Consider the following 16,964-nt stretch of genomic DNA (forward strand, 5'->3'; position numbering starts at 1 on the left):
TTAGCTTCCCTATTGAAAATTTATCCACCATGTGGGATGGTGGATTCCACCATCCACCATTATGGTGGATTATGGTGCTGGAAGATGGTGGCACATGGTGTATGCTGGATGCTGGCGTATGATGGATGCTGGGAATAGCGGAGCGTAAAACGGCTCTACAGCGTCGGGACCATCGTGATTAGCTGTTACACATAAATAATTGTATAGAAAGCGATGTAGAAAGCATTAGTACAAAAAAAGGAAAAAAAAAGCCATATGCAAAAAAAAAAAACTGCCGCCACCGGGAGTCGAACGTGCGACCTTCGGATCTCGAGCCGAGTACTTTACCACTACGCCACGCTGACAGCTGCTTTGAGTTCTGCAAAATGACTAGTCAACATACGAATACACCGTTTGGCTTCAGCTTTTTATGTCTCATACTGGACACAGACGCGATCTTCCCATCCTACTAAAATTTGCATAGTTATTAAACGCGAACAAACTGCTGCCGGTAACGAATGGCACGTCGATAATGGCAACAGCGCTAACTTTCTTGCAGAATTCACAACGTAACTCCAAAAAAAGTGTCAAGTGGACCGAGGAGCGGGTATGTGAACCGAATGTTACAGCTAAGTTTAATTGCCGTTTCTCGCTTTTTTTCCAAAGGGCGACATGTGCAGAGGCTTTATGTTGACTCAAATCTCATTCGATAAATATGCGCGTACATTTGATTGAGTATTGTGATGCTTTTTTCGCGCAACCTACAGCGCAGCCGTGCCAGCGCACTGATCTGACGCTGTATCATTAGCTACAACTGCAGAACAGCTCGGCCAAACGATGGAGGCGAAAATGTTTGAGGCCCGTGTACTTAGATTTAGGTGCACGTTAAAGAACCCCAGGTGGTCAAAATTTACGGAGCCCTCCACTACGGCGTCTCTCATAATCATATGGTGGTTTTGGGACGTTAAACCCCAGAAAAAAAAAAAAAAAGCTCGGCCAAACGCAAGTGCAGTGCGCGGGAAAAATATGCCATCATATTGGCTCAGTAAGGCGTTCGAATTGGACATGTCTATGTTCTCGCATACGTGTCAGAGAAGCGCCGGCGAGTGCGACCGGCGGCGGCTGGTGAGCGGAGTCGTTTGCTGGAAGCGCGTCGCATCTATGCTGATCGCTTCTTGTGCGGACACCGTACACAAGAAAAAATGCTTCATTTAGGTTAGCCGATGCCACACCTGTGCTGTAAAGTCATTTGTACTCATCGGAATCGTGTATCCTGAAATCCAGAAGTGCCGATATAACACGTAGACGGACTCGGTCGGTAAGCTATGCCTAACCTTTGGTGGCAATCATGGTGGTAGAATATGATGGTGGAAGTGATACTTGGTCGGGCTTATCTCGACGCAGGCCGAAGGTAAAAGTTTGTGCATTTTAGCTTCGCACGCATTTTCACTGTTATCTTCAAGTGCCGCTGAGGTAAGTCAGTGTGCAAAAATTGCCAGAGTTGCGTTTCTAGCGCAGCGGCATCAAGCGGCGGCTGCTTTCTGGCCCACCCGCTGGAAGGACTCATTTACTTGTCGGCAACTGCGCAGCGACGTAACACAGTTACTGTCGCTGTTCACATCGACACTTCTAGACTTGTAAACATCACAATGCAGCAGCACATCGCGGATGTAAACCTGATAAGTACGTGCGTAAAATGTAAACATTCACGGCTGCTGTGCTCCACAAATCTTGAGGCGGTTACAAGCATAAATAAAAAAAGGCGTGCTGAAAAGCTTAATGATCGGCGTTGGCTTCTTTGAACTGTAAACATATTTTTCTACACATTGAACAGCAAAACATTAGAAGTGACAGTGATTTCACATAATGCCACGTGCACTTCCATCATGCCACCGTCATCCAGCTTGTTCACCAAGACATCCACCGAAACACGTTTTGCTCGCCACCATCAGCCAGCATTTTCCACTTAACACCAAAAGAAGCTCGCCACCACCACCACCATCTGCCACCACTTTTTCCACTCTCGCCATCATCAGCCATTATGACCACCACAGTTTCCACCACATCCACCATTGTTTCCACCTTGTCCACCAAGAATTCCAGCATCCACCAACCCACGATTTTCAATAGGGTTTAGCGTGATAGCAGGGATTAAAGGAATAGCGTTACCATGCTGCAAACGTTCGTTGCGGACAGAGCGTTTTAGTTTAGCGTGACAGCGTTTACGCGGACAAGCTGTGACGGTGGCGTCCGCTAGCGGAGGGTGAATGCGTTAAAAAAATGTTGCAGTGGCTTAGCGCGGCTATGACAGGATAACGTAGCGTTAGCAAAGGTTCAGCTGATTATTCTTAGCTTTCCTGACTGTCTAGGATTGGCTTGATTATCATGCTTACTGCTGCTCCAATGACACACACATGGTATACGTATTACGTGGCATATGTATATTTATTTTGCCAGGCAACTACTTCGGGAACCGATGAGTTAAGCCTCTCAGCCTCTCCGCTCTTCTGCGCCGTTGAGCAGCATTTGCGCTCTCCTTCTCCGTGGCTAAAGCGCACTGGCAAACGCCAGTCAGAGGCGCTATCAAGCGGCTCCAGCGCAGTGTCAGACGGCGACTGCACAGCGAAGGCGAATAGCTGCGCGCGCCGGCGCCAATACACCTGCCACGGCTACGACGTCACTCCTTTGGAAAGCGCAGACTGGCGGTGGCGAGTCGCGCGCAGCGGCGGCGGAGTGCGCGGGAGCTAGCGGCCCCAGTGCGTGACATCACTGATCCTCGCGCATGCGCAGCACGGCTCTTGAGGAGGCACGCGAAATTGGCGCGGCTAGGCCAGTGTAGCTAACGCTACAAAGTGAAAAGAAGAAAACTGAGAATGCTCGCCTGTATTCCCGCACGCAGCAATGTCTTAGATGCGAAGTATTTTATAGCGGAGCTCAAACCGGTGGTGAAGGTGGTGTGCGGCGGGACCACCGTTACTGCGCATGCGCAAACCCTCTCCACATACCTCCCCTCCACACACCGCTTCCCCACTCCCCCTCTCCACATTCCCTCTCCCCCTCTTCCGTCCCCTCCCCACTCCCCCTCTGAAACATGGGCTCAACATGCCGAAACGCTGCTTCGCATCGCCTCATGGTCCCCTTTAGCTGGAGACGGTGTGCCCCTCTCCTGCGCAACGCCTCGATGACCGCCAGCGCATACGCTTCCCCTCCCCTTCTCTCTCCTCTCCTACGCTCCCCCCCTCGCGCGCCTGACGACCGCGTTCCCCGCTCGCCCTGTGAGAATTAACGGCAAGGCTAGAGGGATGACACGACGCGCGTAGCGTTCCTCTTCGCGTTCCACGACGCGAGGTCGGTAGCATGCCCAACGAACGCCAACGGAACGCGATCCTGCAAGTGCTCCGGCTTCGCATTGCCTCATGGCCCCATTTAGCGAGAGATGGTGTAATTTTTTAGTAACAATAAAAGGAAACAAATATGAACCACGCAACAAAAGCGAATATTTTTATGTTGCAGATTTGTTTACACAGATCTTCCAGTAACGCCTAAAGTTGCTATTGTGCCTCGATGTGCTCCCTCATAAGGCGGACAAAACGAGCATCAAGGCACCCTAGCCGTTGCGTGCGCGACTACGGTACACGCAAAATTAGACGCGTGCGCTCGCGTCCTTCTCGGCAAGCAGCAAGCAAGGAAGCAGCAAGCAAAAACGCCTATAACTACGGCAGGGTCGCTGAGCCCCTCGCGGTGAGCAGTGGCGCGAACCGCGGAGAAACGCTGTCATTGCGTCCAACTCGATAGCGAAGGCCGTAAGACGGAACGCTCGCGCACCTTTCCAGTCCGGCCGTGGTCCAGTGAGAGCCTTATTGGGCCGAAGTCGTCGGCGCGGACACGCCTCGTCTTAAGCTGACGTGCAAACATGATAGACACGTGCGTGAAACTGCAGAAATACAACGAACTGAAACCTTATATTGAAGGCATCTGCCATGACGGACGTCTGCGTGCTCCGAAACAACATGGCGGCTCTGTCGGAGTTATTGCCACCCTAAAACTTGCCTACATGTACTCGTTGCACATGTACTCATTTGATGCCAGCAGAGACTGCTTCGCTGCACTAAGAATTTGCTGTTTCGTGGCTGCTGGTTTCATGTATTTCGTCGTGCTCCAACGTGGACGACCTTTACCTTTGTGAGTAGGCAGCACACACTGTGTGAAAGCCAGCTTACGGTTATCGCGCTTGCAACGATCACCTTAAAATCGGATTCGCTTCTAAAGACAAACGAATTGCTCAGAAGGCACTTTTCCAGGGGCAATATGAGCTGTCTTATATCAAAATATGAAGCCCCTGCACTCTAAGAAAAAAAAAAGAGTATGCGTGACTCTTTTCGGAGAGTTCTGACTTGCCACGTATAGGACTCTCTTTAAATAGTCACGGTGACTCTCTTGGTGGGTCAGGGTCGGCTCGCTCTATGAGAGTCCCCTGACCCTCTAGGAAGAGTGGAAAGACTCTCGTCCGGAGGATCACGTTGCCACTTAGAGGGAGTCAGACGACTCTTGCCGGTAACGCTCCTACGGGCGTCAAGTGACCCACACCGAAGCGTCAAGCGACTCCACAAGTATTTTAAGCTACTCATTTGACCCTTTCTCTATTTTTGCGCGACTACTGCTGAGAATAGTGGAGTATTCATTTTAAGCAAGTCCAATTATACTTGCCGTTCTGCCCAGCGACTGCAAAAATGAATAGTTCAGTTTTAGCATTATTTTAATAAAACTCGTCAAAACAACACATATTTTCCAGCAAAGTTATATAGAAAGTGCGAAAAGATGGTCTGTGATTTCCAATTAAGAAGTTTGGGCATTCCTCATTTACATGCTTCTACGAATATAGCCAACTAAAATGTGTGACTGTGATGTGCACAGTGTCATATGGTGCTAAATAAACAGCAGAAATCGCCATCATGTTTCCATATTTATTCCTTATGATTAAAAATAAATCAAAAAGTGGCTGACGGCTTGAGGCATCAGACTTGTGGCTTGCTAGGTTGTCGCTCCTGTCCAGCGTGAGCGCCATGAAAAACAGTATCGGAAAAGCAGAACGTGATATTATGATGAGGAAATGAAATTGCAGCAAAGGTTTGCAAAACCTATACAATAAGTGGTTCACACAGACACAATAAAGGCTAACAACAAAGCAACAAAGCACATCCTCCGGCAGTCAGGGACATGCCGTGAGCGGTTATTGACCGCATGTTTTACAAACGTAACCCATCCTTAAATACTCAGATAAACAGATGCGAGTACGAGGGCCCGATCGACACCCAGCGCGTGCGTACGCCGTCGTCGAGATCAGACATGTCATATGCTAGAATTAGCGCACGTAACTCCCACAATCACGTACACTCACTCGATTCTGTTATAACGCCCAAAGTCATCGCAGTGTATGCAAACCACGAAAAGAGCAAACAGAAACGAGGGAAAAGAGTGCACGGCGGCGGCCGCAACAACGCGCGCCGTCGAAAGTCTAGAGCTTTTTCACTTTACCGGCGGAGTAGAGTAGACTAAAGTGCACCTCAAAACGACATCTTGCACCTACAGTAGTGCAGACACAACGTGCGATCAGGAAGAAATGACCCTCCATAATTGTTTGCATAGCTCACCTTATGGGAGCTTGCACAGCAACGCGCATAACGATGGTAACTCGTTAACTGACAGCTTCAGTTGGGCATCCGCAATAGCTCCGCGGCCGCAGGCTGCTGTTGGAAATGGCTGGCAGATAACTTCAGCAAACCTGCTGCGGACGCCCAGCTAAAGCTGTAGAATTAGTACCCACGAAAGCAGTACACTCACCGTTAACTGACACCCGTTGTCGGTGTCCGCAACTCCATGATTATTCCGCCCTCCAAGCGTCACTTCGTGCACGGAGCCGGCGCCAACACCACCGAAGACGCGCAACCAACGCAACCACGCAACGCATACGAGGAGACTGAGAGGCTTAGACGACTGAGAGAGGAGAGCGGCGCGCCACTCCGGCGCCAACCTCGTCTGCATCGGCGAGCAAGGCTAAAAGCAAGGCGCCACAACGGCGCCAAAGGGCAAGCGCGCCAGCGCGCGATATGTATGGCGTATATGGCGGCTCTTCCGTATAGGCCTGCCTGGCTGCCCAGGCGGCGCTGTGAAAGCGGTGCTAAAGAGCGCCCCCTACGATAAGTTCGTTGGTTTTGAGTAGTCAGACTGGCGGCCGCATGCAGCAGTAAGCTCAGATGCACAATGGAGCCGACGCTTTCGGTTGTGCTGCACTTTGGATTTCGGCCAATTTCTGGCGTGGCTGAGTTCTTCAGGCCAAGTAATCTGCGTAAAGGCAAGACGCTCGTCAACGCGAAGTATGTTTACGACGTGCAGGAGATTGAAGGAACCGATACGGCGCGCTGCAACTCGCAAGTGCAGCGAATCTCATACGATGTTGAGCTCGTGGTGAATTCTACGAGGCATGCTCGCGCGATTAGCGACAGTGAATAAACTAAGAGAATGCTGTTAAGAAAGCCGAAATGGTTTGCATTACACGACAAAACAGAATCAGGAAAGGTCCAGTGACGCAGCCTAGCCGTCGGCGGCCCGAATGAGCGCATTCGCGCCGTGTGCCGTTTTCTGCCGCATTCATTCGCAAACACACATTTGCACAATGCCCCGTCGTAATTCTGAACATTTGCTTCCAGGGAATTCGTCAAATTCCTTTGTCAGCGTGCGGTGGCGGTCGAGGAGCGACGGCGCGCAATGTTTGTTGTGTGGCGAAGCGGGGTTATTGTCCGGAAATTAAAAGTGGCGCTCTTTTCTGCGCCCCACGGTGAGCACGGCTCACAGCAGGAATAAAACGAGGAGCTAGCCGGTTAGGAGGCGCCCTACAAATAACGAGCTTCCTTCCACATTTTCGCCGCACCTAGACAAGCCCACACTGCTTTCTCCTGTGGTCAGTGCATCAAATCATGGTATGAGCTTTTTTTATTGCTGTACAAAGGTGATTTTTTTAGCGGAAATGCCACCTCCGCCTCATTTTACTCACCGTGGCGTGTTAACCTTGCCAAATTTAAAGATAACGCTCGTCGTTTTTTTTTTACCTTTGAAAACGTTTGTCATGGTTCGACCACCCACACGGTAAATATTTCTGACCGAAACAAACAGCAAGAAAGGGCAAATGAAGTAAACAATAAAAACAATTAAAGGAAGCAAGAAGTGATGTAAACAAAGTGAAGTAATACAAAGAAAATTTAAGTGTAGGGAGTACAATGCAGCAACCAATATTTCCTAAAAAATAAATGAAACTTCGCTTTCATTGATGCTCAATACACTGATGAATAGTTTACAAAAGCCGTCAGGACTGCACACAGGGAATATATCGAAAAGTAATCAGCACGTTACGTAGCAGACCGAGTTTTTCTCGCGTACTCACTTCACACGTCGCTCGGGGTATCCAGCGGTTCCGTCGCTACACTTCGTACGGCTTTCCAGGGAACCGGTAGAACCGCACATTAGGATCCTTACCCTCATGTTCGTGGCAATTAACCACGCCACCACGGCGACCGCGCTTCGAGACCGCGCGCTCCTCAGAGCCGTCGCCCGGTCCGCCTGCTTTCGGTACCGTTTCTTGAAGCAGGGATCGCTCGTCAAGCATGTCAGGCTTCGCACGCATAGCGGACATCTGCGTACGTTTTAAGCACTTTTTGAGTCTGAAAACTACGCGCAAAATTAAGTAAAACGCTCAAAGCAAGTGAGAACTATGTAACTCACCGGTCGGCGTCCATTTTTGACTACCCAACCAACTTCGGCGCAAGCCACCAGGCTCCGCCACAGTACTCAAAACTCAGCGCGTCAGCCCTATACCGAAGCCAATCGAAACGCGCTTCAGGAGGGTCCAGTGACTCCTTTCAAAACGCTGACTCTTTTTCTCTGCCTGTACCTTCCAAAAGGGGTCAGATGGACACCCGAAGAGAGTCACGGTTCCATGACCCTCTTTTGACTCTCTTTTTTTTTAGAGTGTGGGTGCTTTTAATTATTTTATTGCTCGTGTTCTTCTAGAGCTATGAGTTTTGAACACAGACGCTGCAAATCTCCGGATCTTAGCCACATGCAGCTTCGCCGTAAAGAACCACGCGCTTTTAAAACATTGATAGCACTGTTAGTGATTCATTGGTGGTTGTTCACCGAAAGAGTATTACGCAATTACTAATACACAGTGCGCTGTGAAAAAAGAATCATGTTCTCGTGAAGGCAGCGCCTTCACGAGAAACTCAGCTTATGATGCCGAAAGTACTAAAGAGCGAGTCACGTGGCTGGACGTGGTTTTCTTCTTTCATGAGTTTTGTACGATAGATTCCCTAGTATACTGAACAATAGTACTCACTCTACTTTCCTGTCATTTACATAAATTTATTGAAAATGAGCTTGCGTATGCAGCAGTCCAAACTAGTCTTGCTCGATTCCCTGCAGCTGCGGCATGACTGGAATGGGCTGCGAAGATAAATACTGTACATGTCTAGTGACTTGAAAGTACCCGTTTACAGAACATAATTGGCTTAAATCCAATCGAATGCCTTCACATGACGTGTCCTTTGCACCTACTACAGGACGCAAACTCAAAATGCAAGTAGATATGAACTTTCAGTATAACACATCGGCGCAAGATGTGAAGAAATCAATTTTTGAGGTGTTAAAACAGTCGCAGTATGGAAGTGGAGTCGCAAAACCCCATCGGCTCATGTAGCTTTTCAGTTCCATAAGTAAAGGTTCCGTGCATATTATTTGTTTTTACCGGGTTGATCTTAAACTATTAATTTTTCACAAAGTTACACACACTGAATAACAACAAGAATCTCAATGAAGCACCCGAACCAATTAGCTTTGACATGTGTCATGTTTTCAAATGTGTTACATGTTCATTTCAGCTTTCCCAACTGAATGCTTATTTTATTCTTACCGCATATATATGTATTTTCTTGCCATGTTGTGCCATCGAAGTTGTCATATGACGGCCCTGATGAGAATGCTGACAGACCTTTCAGACCAATCGGTGCATTTATATCATATTTTTTCAATTACATCAACGCATAAAACTCTCGTCTTCAGTGAATTACACTAGTACAACACATCTTGAACCTACCAGCGATCAGTTTAACTCTAGAAAAACAGCTTTCGAAGAACAGCTGGTTAAGACAAGTAATAACGGTTCCTTCCTCTGCATGTCAAATCTTATCTGTTTTCTTTCCGTTGAACACAGCGTCACCCGAAATGATTATCAGTAAAACCATGTAGTGGAGTCCAAATTTCTCAGATGAAGCCCACAAGATTGCCGTTTCACCAGCAGCTGGTTTGCACAGCGCCACTTATCTTTTCTGTGGGGCAAAGTGTAACTCGTGACTATGCGTACAGTAGAAGAGGACAAAAAGAGCTTCAACAGCAGTCTTCTGGGTAGTAGAATCCTGAGAGGACACGATCTTCAACAGTCATGCCACTCGCTGTGACCACCCTAAAGGGTGGCCTGGTCCTCTACCTCTTCGCAGTTACCTCTCAGCTATGGTTGCCGGTGCAGTGTACGTCAATCAACCTCACGCTTTACTACGAAGGGCTGTGTCCAGACTGCCACGACTTCTTCATCGACCAGCTGTGGCCAACCTACAACAAGCTGGAAGAGTACATTGACGTCGACCTCGTGCCTTTCGGAAAAGCGCACATGAAGGTCGCGAACGACACGTCACCTTCGAGTGCCAACACGGTCCTCAAGAGTGCTACGTCAACCAGGTGCAGAACGTGTGCCGTCAAGTACGTACACCCGTCAGGAAGCTCGTGAACTTTGTGGCGTGCATGTTTCGCCAGGACGATCCTACTAAGGCGGGGCAGCCCTGCGCCGAGGAAAATTGGAACGTACTGGCCAGTCCTGGACAAATGCAGCCGGGGACCCGAGGGTGAAAAGCTATTCCGGGAAATGGGCGAGCGAACGCTCGCACTCAAGCCACCGATGAAGTGGGTGCCCTATGTGCAGATCAACGGAGCACACGATGACGCCATGGAAAGCTTGGTCGAGAAGGATTTGTTTGGCTTCGTCTGCAAGCTCCTAGAACCCAGCGCCCCTAGAGTGTGCAAGAAAAGGTCCTTTGGCGGCCGCTGCTTCAGGCGCAGCGCTCTTCATTTAGCTGTGGGGTTCCCTCAATCAGATAGTATTGTCTTGTATCTTCAACGTTAACAGCGTAGTTTCCGACAGATCTATTTGTATGTGCTTTACAATAAACTTTTAGTCGGTTTTACTGGCGTACGTACCACTGTTTTTTTTTTCTTGCATGATCGAGCTCCACTCTAGTTTGCGCAATGTCTAACTTGTGTTTTGCGACGTTTATAGTGTTGGGAATGTGTAGTGTTGAAACAGTGTTGATAAGTGTTGATTTTAAGAGACTGAAACAAGTCTCCGAGACTTTCATGCGAGCAATTTGTGCAGCTGGAACCAGAGCGCACTATTTGCGTACTACTACTCGCTGTAGCGTTGGGTAGCTGAGCACATTCGTTAAGTTGTAGGCATTTCGCAGGCTTCGCACTCCCCTGCAGGCTGTTTGTGTTGGGAGCTGCAGTGATGTCGGCAGGATGAGCTGCCTGTGTCGCCTATACTGTAGTGTGGCTACAGTAGTCCACTCGTGTTAAAAGAGTTGCAGTCGTATTCACAAGGTCGCACTCTGAGTTCGTGCTGCCACCGCACTACGCTGTCCCGCTAATCTACTTTTTTCCTGGAGGCAAATTAAAGAAAACCCGCATCATGAGGGCAACAAAGGTGACATTTTTCAGATACATCTCAGCACACTGCATCGACTAAGCGCAAGTCTACAGCTGAAGGCATGTTACACTTTTCACTCACATTTCTATTCAACTGGTGTTGCATATATAATAACGCTTCTGCAAGTAATAGAAATCGTATAATCTCAATGTCACGCCGTTTATGTCAAACTCTAGTTACGTTACGTTCGATCAAGTTTAGATATTCTCAAGCAAGCCTTACGTTGTCTTGCAACTAAATTTAATCACCACTTTTTAACACGAAAGCTTTATGTCCGTTCATGGTTAGAATTATAGCACTTTTGTTGAATCCACTTTTTAGAGGAGCAGAAGCCGCTGAAAAGCACCACTTGGTCAGTAAATGAATAAGCGGTCCACTTCAGTATTTCAGACGACTTGCCGTTTTCCTGACCAGACCTTGCTGCGACACGCCTTTTTTTTCAAAGTTCGTCGCGGGAAGTTCCGGTCTCGAGGATTTCGACGATTTATACATCAAATTACGTGTGCCTTTTCGGGGATTTATAAAACCGCAGGATGCCATAAATTGTCACAACCAACAACTTTTTTGCATGTAAGCAACTGCTCTCAAGTTCATAACTAAAAGTTAATGAACGAGTATTTGATAATTAGTAACTTCAATGTAACCGTAGGTGCGGCAAAGCATTTCTGCCTCGCGGTAGGGTTCGTGTGTGAAAACGACAGGGGCCTGAGTGTCATAGCATTTTTATACATCTGCATTGTATAAACATACACCCTGATACACTGCCCTATACATAGTAAATGCAATATATTCTTACTTGGTCACATGCGACGTAATCCTGAAAATTTTGTCTCAGTGTAATCATCGTAAAAGCTTCCTCCAAGCTGTATATCTGTGGTGTATGTAGAGCCGTACTGAAACGTCGCAACTTTTTAAATGCGACGCATTTCTTAGCGAGCCTAAGGCACTTTGAGCGCATCATCTATCTATCTATCTATCTATCTATCTATCTATCTATCTATCTATCTATCTATCTATCTATCTATCTATCTATCTATCTATCTATCTATCTATCTATCTATCTATCTATCTATCTATCTATCTATCTATCTATCTATCTATCTATCTATCTATCTATCTATCTATCTATCTATCTATTTAGCCGCCTACGTCTTGGCGCTCTCGTGATTGTCCCCGCCATTTGGCATATACCCAAATTGGCATAGGCGGACGTGAGCGTACGACGAACACGATTCGCACGTCATGACATGAATATCGTGACGTCCTTGTCGCGTACGTCATGAAACCCTTTCCACCAGTACTAAGATGGCGGCCGCAGCCACCATCTTTTGGTGGGCGCGGCTTCACTCTTGAGCATTATTTGCCACTCCAGCAATTTTTTTAACCTCTTTCGAAATTGATTCCCGCAGTTCGTGGGATCTGCCGAAATTTTATTTTCTTTGAGAGTATTGGCGCTACTTTTTGTTCAGACGTGCGCGGCGCCGGCACAGTGACAGCCGCCAATAACGGTCACGCTAGCAGTATACGTGTTACGTGGCGCCTGACATTGCACGCTGACGCGCCATTAATGAAATTGTCTACCACCTATCGTGCCCGTTTGCTGCGTAGTCAGAATGAGCAGATGGCGACGGAAGTGCGAAGGAAATAGCGAGCGATATTTGACTGTTTCTGGCACGAAACTCTAAGTTTCCTGCGACATGCAGCGCAATGAATATTTGGCTCACATGTTCGAGGGAGCCTTGTGCACCGATATAGATAACGTTTTCTGACTATGTTAAAGAAGTGTTTCATGAATATTGAAACGTGCGGGGCGAAAAAATGAACGTATCTCAGTAGGAAAGCTGTGTATCAAAGCACGCGGGCATGTAGTGCTTGAGCATTTCGCAGAGCCAGAGTGAGCGGGAGCAAAGGTGATGTTACATCGCGTCCCGGAGCACCGCTACGCAATAGTAAGTTGACTCATGTTACTCTCGTTAGCTCACTGAACGTGCAATGTGCGGCCAACATTGTCTATTGTTTTCGAGTTTGTCAGGAGATCCAGCGTGCGTCGAAAATATCACCGAAGCTGCCCATTGTTCTCGTTCTAGCGGAACAATTGAGTTTGTGTGCAGAAATGAGGACACTGTCGGCGACAAGTCGTCACTTGTTCGAAGTAAACAGCTCTCGCTCCATGATGTGCTATTCTGAGCTATGCTCCTCAGAAAATGTGCCGTTTAATTAATGCAGACCAAGAAATGCACACAACGCTCGAATGTCCTTAGGTTTGCTGCGTGTGTAAACCCTAAATCAAGTCATGCGAAAAATGAGTCTTGCTAAGCTGAATCCTGATGACCTCTGTAATAATATGTCTAACCTATGTGCGAAAACGCGCCCTATTCAGCAGGTAAAGCCAGCCACAAAAACTAAGATATAGTATGCAATTCAGCACTGTCGCTGTTCCTTTGTTTTCTCACTTTCGGCAAAGTATGGCCTTAGCACCTTCAAGCAGTATAATTGGCGGTCAGATCAAATGGGATTCAACCTGCAGCAACATAGTGAAACTTTACGAACCACGTTATGCTGCGCACGCCAGCAGCCAAGCACTCCATGGTGATTGAGTATTGACAACCACAGGTGCGGGAAATCTAAAGATATACGTGTCAAGAAATTTGTAGCAGAAACTCTAGAGTAGAGTACTGTCAGTGCGGTAGAATTCACTTGGAGTTCCATTATTTATCCAACACATGGAAACATCAGTCGACACTTGCCGCCCTTAACAAACACTAGTCAACGGTCACCGACATTAACCCTTATTAATCAGCGCTAGCCAACATTTTCCATTACCCAAGACAGGATTCCGTATAATGTACATGGTATGGCTACTTGCTGCGGAAATTGTAATGGCCTATTTTCTCTCTGCACCGATTGCGCGGTACGGTTTCTTGCTGCGACAACTGCACTGTCCAGCTTTGTCCAGGAGTGCCGTACTGTTGTCCACTAATGCGCCACTGCCATACGAAAACCAAAGTAAGAACCTATATAATCTTGTGTACCGATTTGAATTGAATTGAATTGTAGTTTACTTGTCCTGAATTCTTACAGGATCGGGAGCAGAGGCTAAAGGCTATATAGCGTGACATGGGGCCTCTGCTCCTAAATACTGTTTGGCACGCAGGCCGCTGAGCATCTCAATCTGTCGCAGATGTTTTCAGAAATGAAACAATAACGCAACAAAAATTAGCATGGCTACTCGTTGTGGACGGACGAACGGCCGCACAGTTTCCTGAGAGAAATAGCATTACAACATGAAGCTATATTTCGTCTAAATTTCGCGCGCATACGTAACTCAATCGTTCGCGTTTTCTCCCCGAACGTCTGCGCTCAGCGCGCCTGCCGCTAACGATTAACCACGCCAACATCTGCTTCGTCTTCTCCAAGAAGACTTCTCTAGTTAGATTACGTAAGGCACCGATTATAAGAGAACCATCTCGAAGCATTCGCTAATAAAGAAAAAATTAACACGGACCCTTATGCGTTTACGTAAGATGACTCGAAGGCAAAAGTCGTCGTAGTTTTTTTTTCTTCCTCAGTCGATTGCATTCATTCTTCTGCCCACCCCACCGAAATATTTCTGCACATAACGTGGTTTCGCACTGCCTCCTAGATCGGAGACATTCCAAGCTTTCTGCACCTCATTTATTTATTTATGAGTACCTTACAGCGCCCTCGTGGGGCATTGTGTAAGGGGGGCTATACAGCATGTACAAAAAAGAGATAAATATACATAGGTGAAATACTGATTATTACAGTTGTAACTGAACACACGAACATAGAAATTCAAAATATACTGAAACAGCAAAACGTAGTGTCTAAAGGCATTACACAAAAGATAATATAAAGTAACTATTTAAACACCAACAGTTTAACAAGATATGATAACTGCCGAAAGAGTTTTTCGCAAATAACTGAACACAGAGGATAAAATAAAAAACGCCAGGCCTGCGCTGAAACCGCAGCACAGTCACAGCGAAAGCTGGAAGAGCGGCGTTTCTAGAGCCCGTTGTAAGCTCTCTTGGGGCTACAATACAAGTAGACTAGAAAGGTACCCACTACGCCATAAATCAGAATTTTTGTGAAGTTGGGAAGCACCTACTAACCATTATTCGTCATTCTGCGGAGAAGCGAGGCACCCGCAACACGTCTGTAAGGCATTATGTGCACTTTGTTGACGTGACGACTGATGACGATGAAGAATTATGGCTCAGCCCTTTGTAATGGGTTGGAAGCTTTAAACGGCCCACCAGTTATGTAATTTGCATTGGGTGACGCCCGGTCGCTATTTCCCTCTCCCGTCATGCTGTATAACATACGTTGACGTGGGAGAGAGACGGGGGGGGGGGGGGCGAAGAACTTTACTGAGACCCTGAGGAAATGGATCATGCGCTCATGGGCTTCCTTGGCAACCAATCCAAGTGCACTTGCGAGGAAACCACTACGCTATAAAGCAATGTAATTTTACTGAGACCCCGAGGAAATGGATCTGCGCTTATAGGCTTCCTTGGCAACCAATACAAGTGCACTTGCGAGGAACCCACTACTCTCTAAATCATTCTAATTTTTGAGAAGTAGGGCAGCAGGCACTGTACCATTTTTCGTCATTTTATGGAGATCCGTGGTACCTGCTAAACGCATGTAAGGTATTATGCGCACTTTGTTGATGCTGTGCCTGATGACGATGAAGAATTATGGCAGAGCCATTTGTAATGGGTTGGAAGCATTCAACAACCTACTCGTTGCGCAATTCGCATTGTGTGACGCCTGGTTACAGAGTTCGCGTTGTGCGACGCTTGGTGCTTATTTTACTCTTCTACCACGCTATATTGCATATGCTAATGTGGTTCCTTCCCGACATGAAGCCTGTATAGGACCTTTTTGCAAAGCAGTTTCAAGCACCGGCATGGCTCAGAGGTTGAATACTGGGCTCCCACGCAGAGGGCCCAGGTTCGAACCTCGTTCCATCCTGGAATTTTTGTCTTATTTCGTTTTTTTTTTCTTATTTCGATCGATACTGGTTAGGGACACCGGCGGCGGCGGCGGCGGCGGTGGACAACTACGGCGCCAAAAACGGCCGGTGAAATGATCTCATAACAGCTTTCGCTGTAAAACGGGGGAGGGGGGGGGAACATACCGGTAACAGTATTGCAACGCCATACATCAAATTTCGGTGCATAAATATTTTACAGCGAAAGCTGTTATGAGATCATTTCACCGGCCGTTTTTGGCGCCGTAGTTGTCCGCCGCCGCTGCCGCTGCCGCCGCCGCCGCCGCCGCCGCCGCTGGTGTCCGTAACCAGTATCGATCTAAATAAGAAAAAAAACGAAAAAAGAAAAAAATTCCAGGATGGAACGAGGCTCGAACCTGGGCCCTCTGCGTGGGAGCCCAGTATTCAACCTCTGAGCCATGCCGGTGCTTGAAACTGCTTTGGAAAAAGGTCCTATACAGGCTTCATGTCGGGAAGGAACCACATTGGCATATGCAATATAGCGTGGTAGAAGAGTAAAATAAGCACCAAGCGTCGCACAACGCGAACTCTGTAACCAGGCGTCACACAATGCGAATTGCGCAACGAGTAGGTTGTTGAATGCTTCCAACCCATTACAAAGATCTCTGCCATAATTCTTCGTCGTCATCAGGCACAGCATCAACAAAGTGCGCATAATGACTTACATGCGTTTAGCAGGTACTACGGATCTCCGTAAAATGACGAAAAATGGCACAGTGCCTGCTGCCCTACATCTCAAAAACTAGAATGATTTAGAGAGTAGTGGGTTCCTCGCAAGTGTACTTGTATTGGTTGCCAAGGAAGCCTATAAGCGCAGATCCATTTCCTCGGGGTCTCAGTAAAATTACAATGCTTTATAGCGTAGTGGGTTCCTCGCAAGTGCACTTGGATTGGTTGGCAAGGAAGCCCATGAGCGCATGATCCATTTCCTCGGGGTCTCAGTAAAGTTATTCGCCCCCCCCCCCGTCTCTCTCCCACGTCAACGTATGTTATACAGCATGACGGGAGAGGGAAATAGCGAGCGGGCGTCACCCAATGCAAATTACATAACTGGTGGGCCGTTTAAAGCTTCCAACCCATTACAAGTGGCTGAGCCATAATTCTTCATCGTCATCAGTCGTCGCGTCAACAAAGTGCACA

At 47.5% G+C, this 16,964-nt stretch overlaps 1 protein-coding gene across 1 annotated transcript; it reads left to right on the forward strand.

The window, feature by feature from the left end:
- Positions 1-828: 828 nt before the first annotated feature.
- Positions 829-13,894, forward strand: LOC119381919 (gamma-interferon-inducible lysosomal thiol reductase-like). The gene is made up of 4 exons (XM_049412934.1): positions 829-967; positions 9,555-9,783; positions 9,838-10,096; positions 13,865-13,894. Exons 1-4 carry the CDS (start codon positions 829-831, stop codon positions 13,892-13,894), a joined length of 657 nt encoding a protein of 218 aa, XP_049268891.1.
- The last annotated feature ends 3,070 nt before the right edge of the window (positions 13,895-16,964 follow it).

Source organism: Rhipicephalus sanguineus, chromosome 2 (assembly GCF_013339695.2).
Source record: "Rhipicephalus sanguineus isolate Rsan-2018 chromosome 2, BIME_Rsan_1.4, whole genome shotgun sequence".
NCBI lineage: Eukaryota > Metazoa > Arthropoda > Arachnida > Ixodida > Ixodidae > Rhipicephalus > Rhipicephalus sanguineus.

Excerpts from the sequence above, each read along its gene's own strand:
- LOC119381919 (XM_049412934.1), top strand. The coding sequence starts at position 829 with ATGTTTGAGGCCCGTGTACTTAGATTTAGGTGCACGTTAAAGAACCCC. Across the intron at positions 9,784-9,837 it reads TGCAGAACGTGTGCCGTCAA|GACGATCCTACTAAGGCGGG; the intron begins GTACGTACACCC and ends ATGTTTCGCCAG. Across the intron at positions 10,097-13,864 it reads TAGAACCCAGCGCCCCTAGA|GATCGGGAGCAGAGGCTAAA; the intron begins GTGTGCAAGAAA and ends GAATTCTTACAG.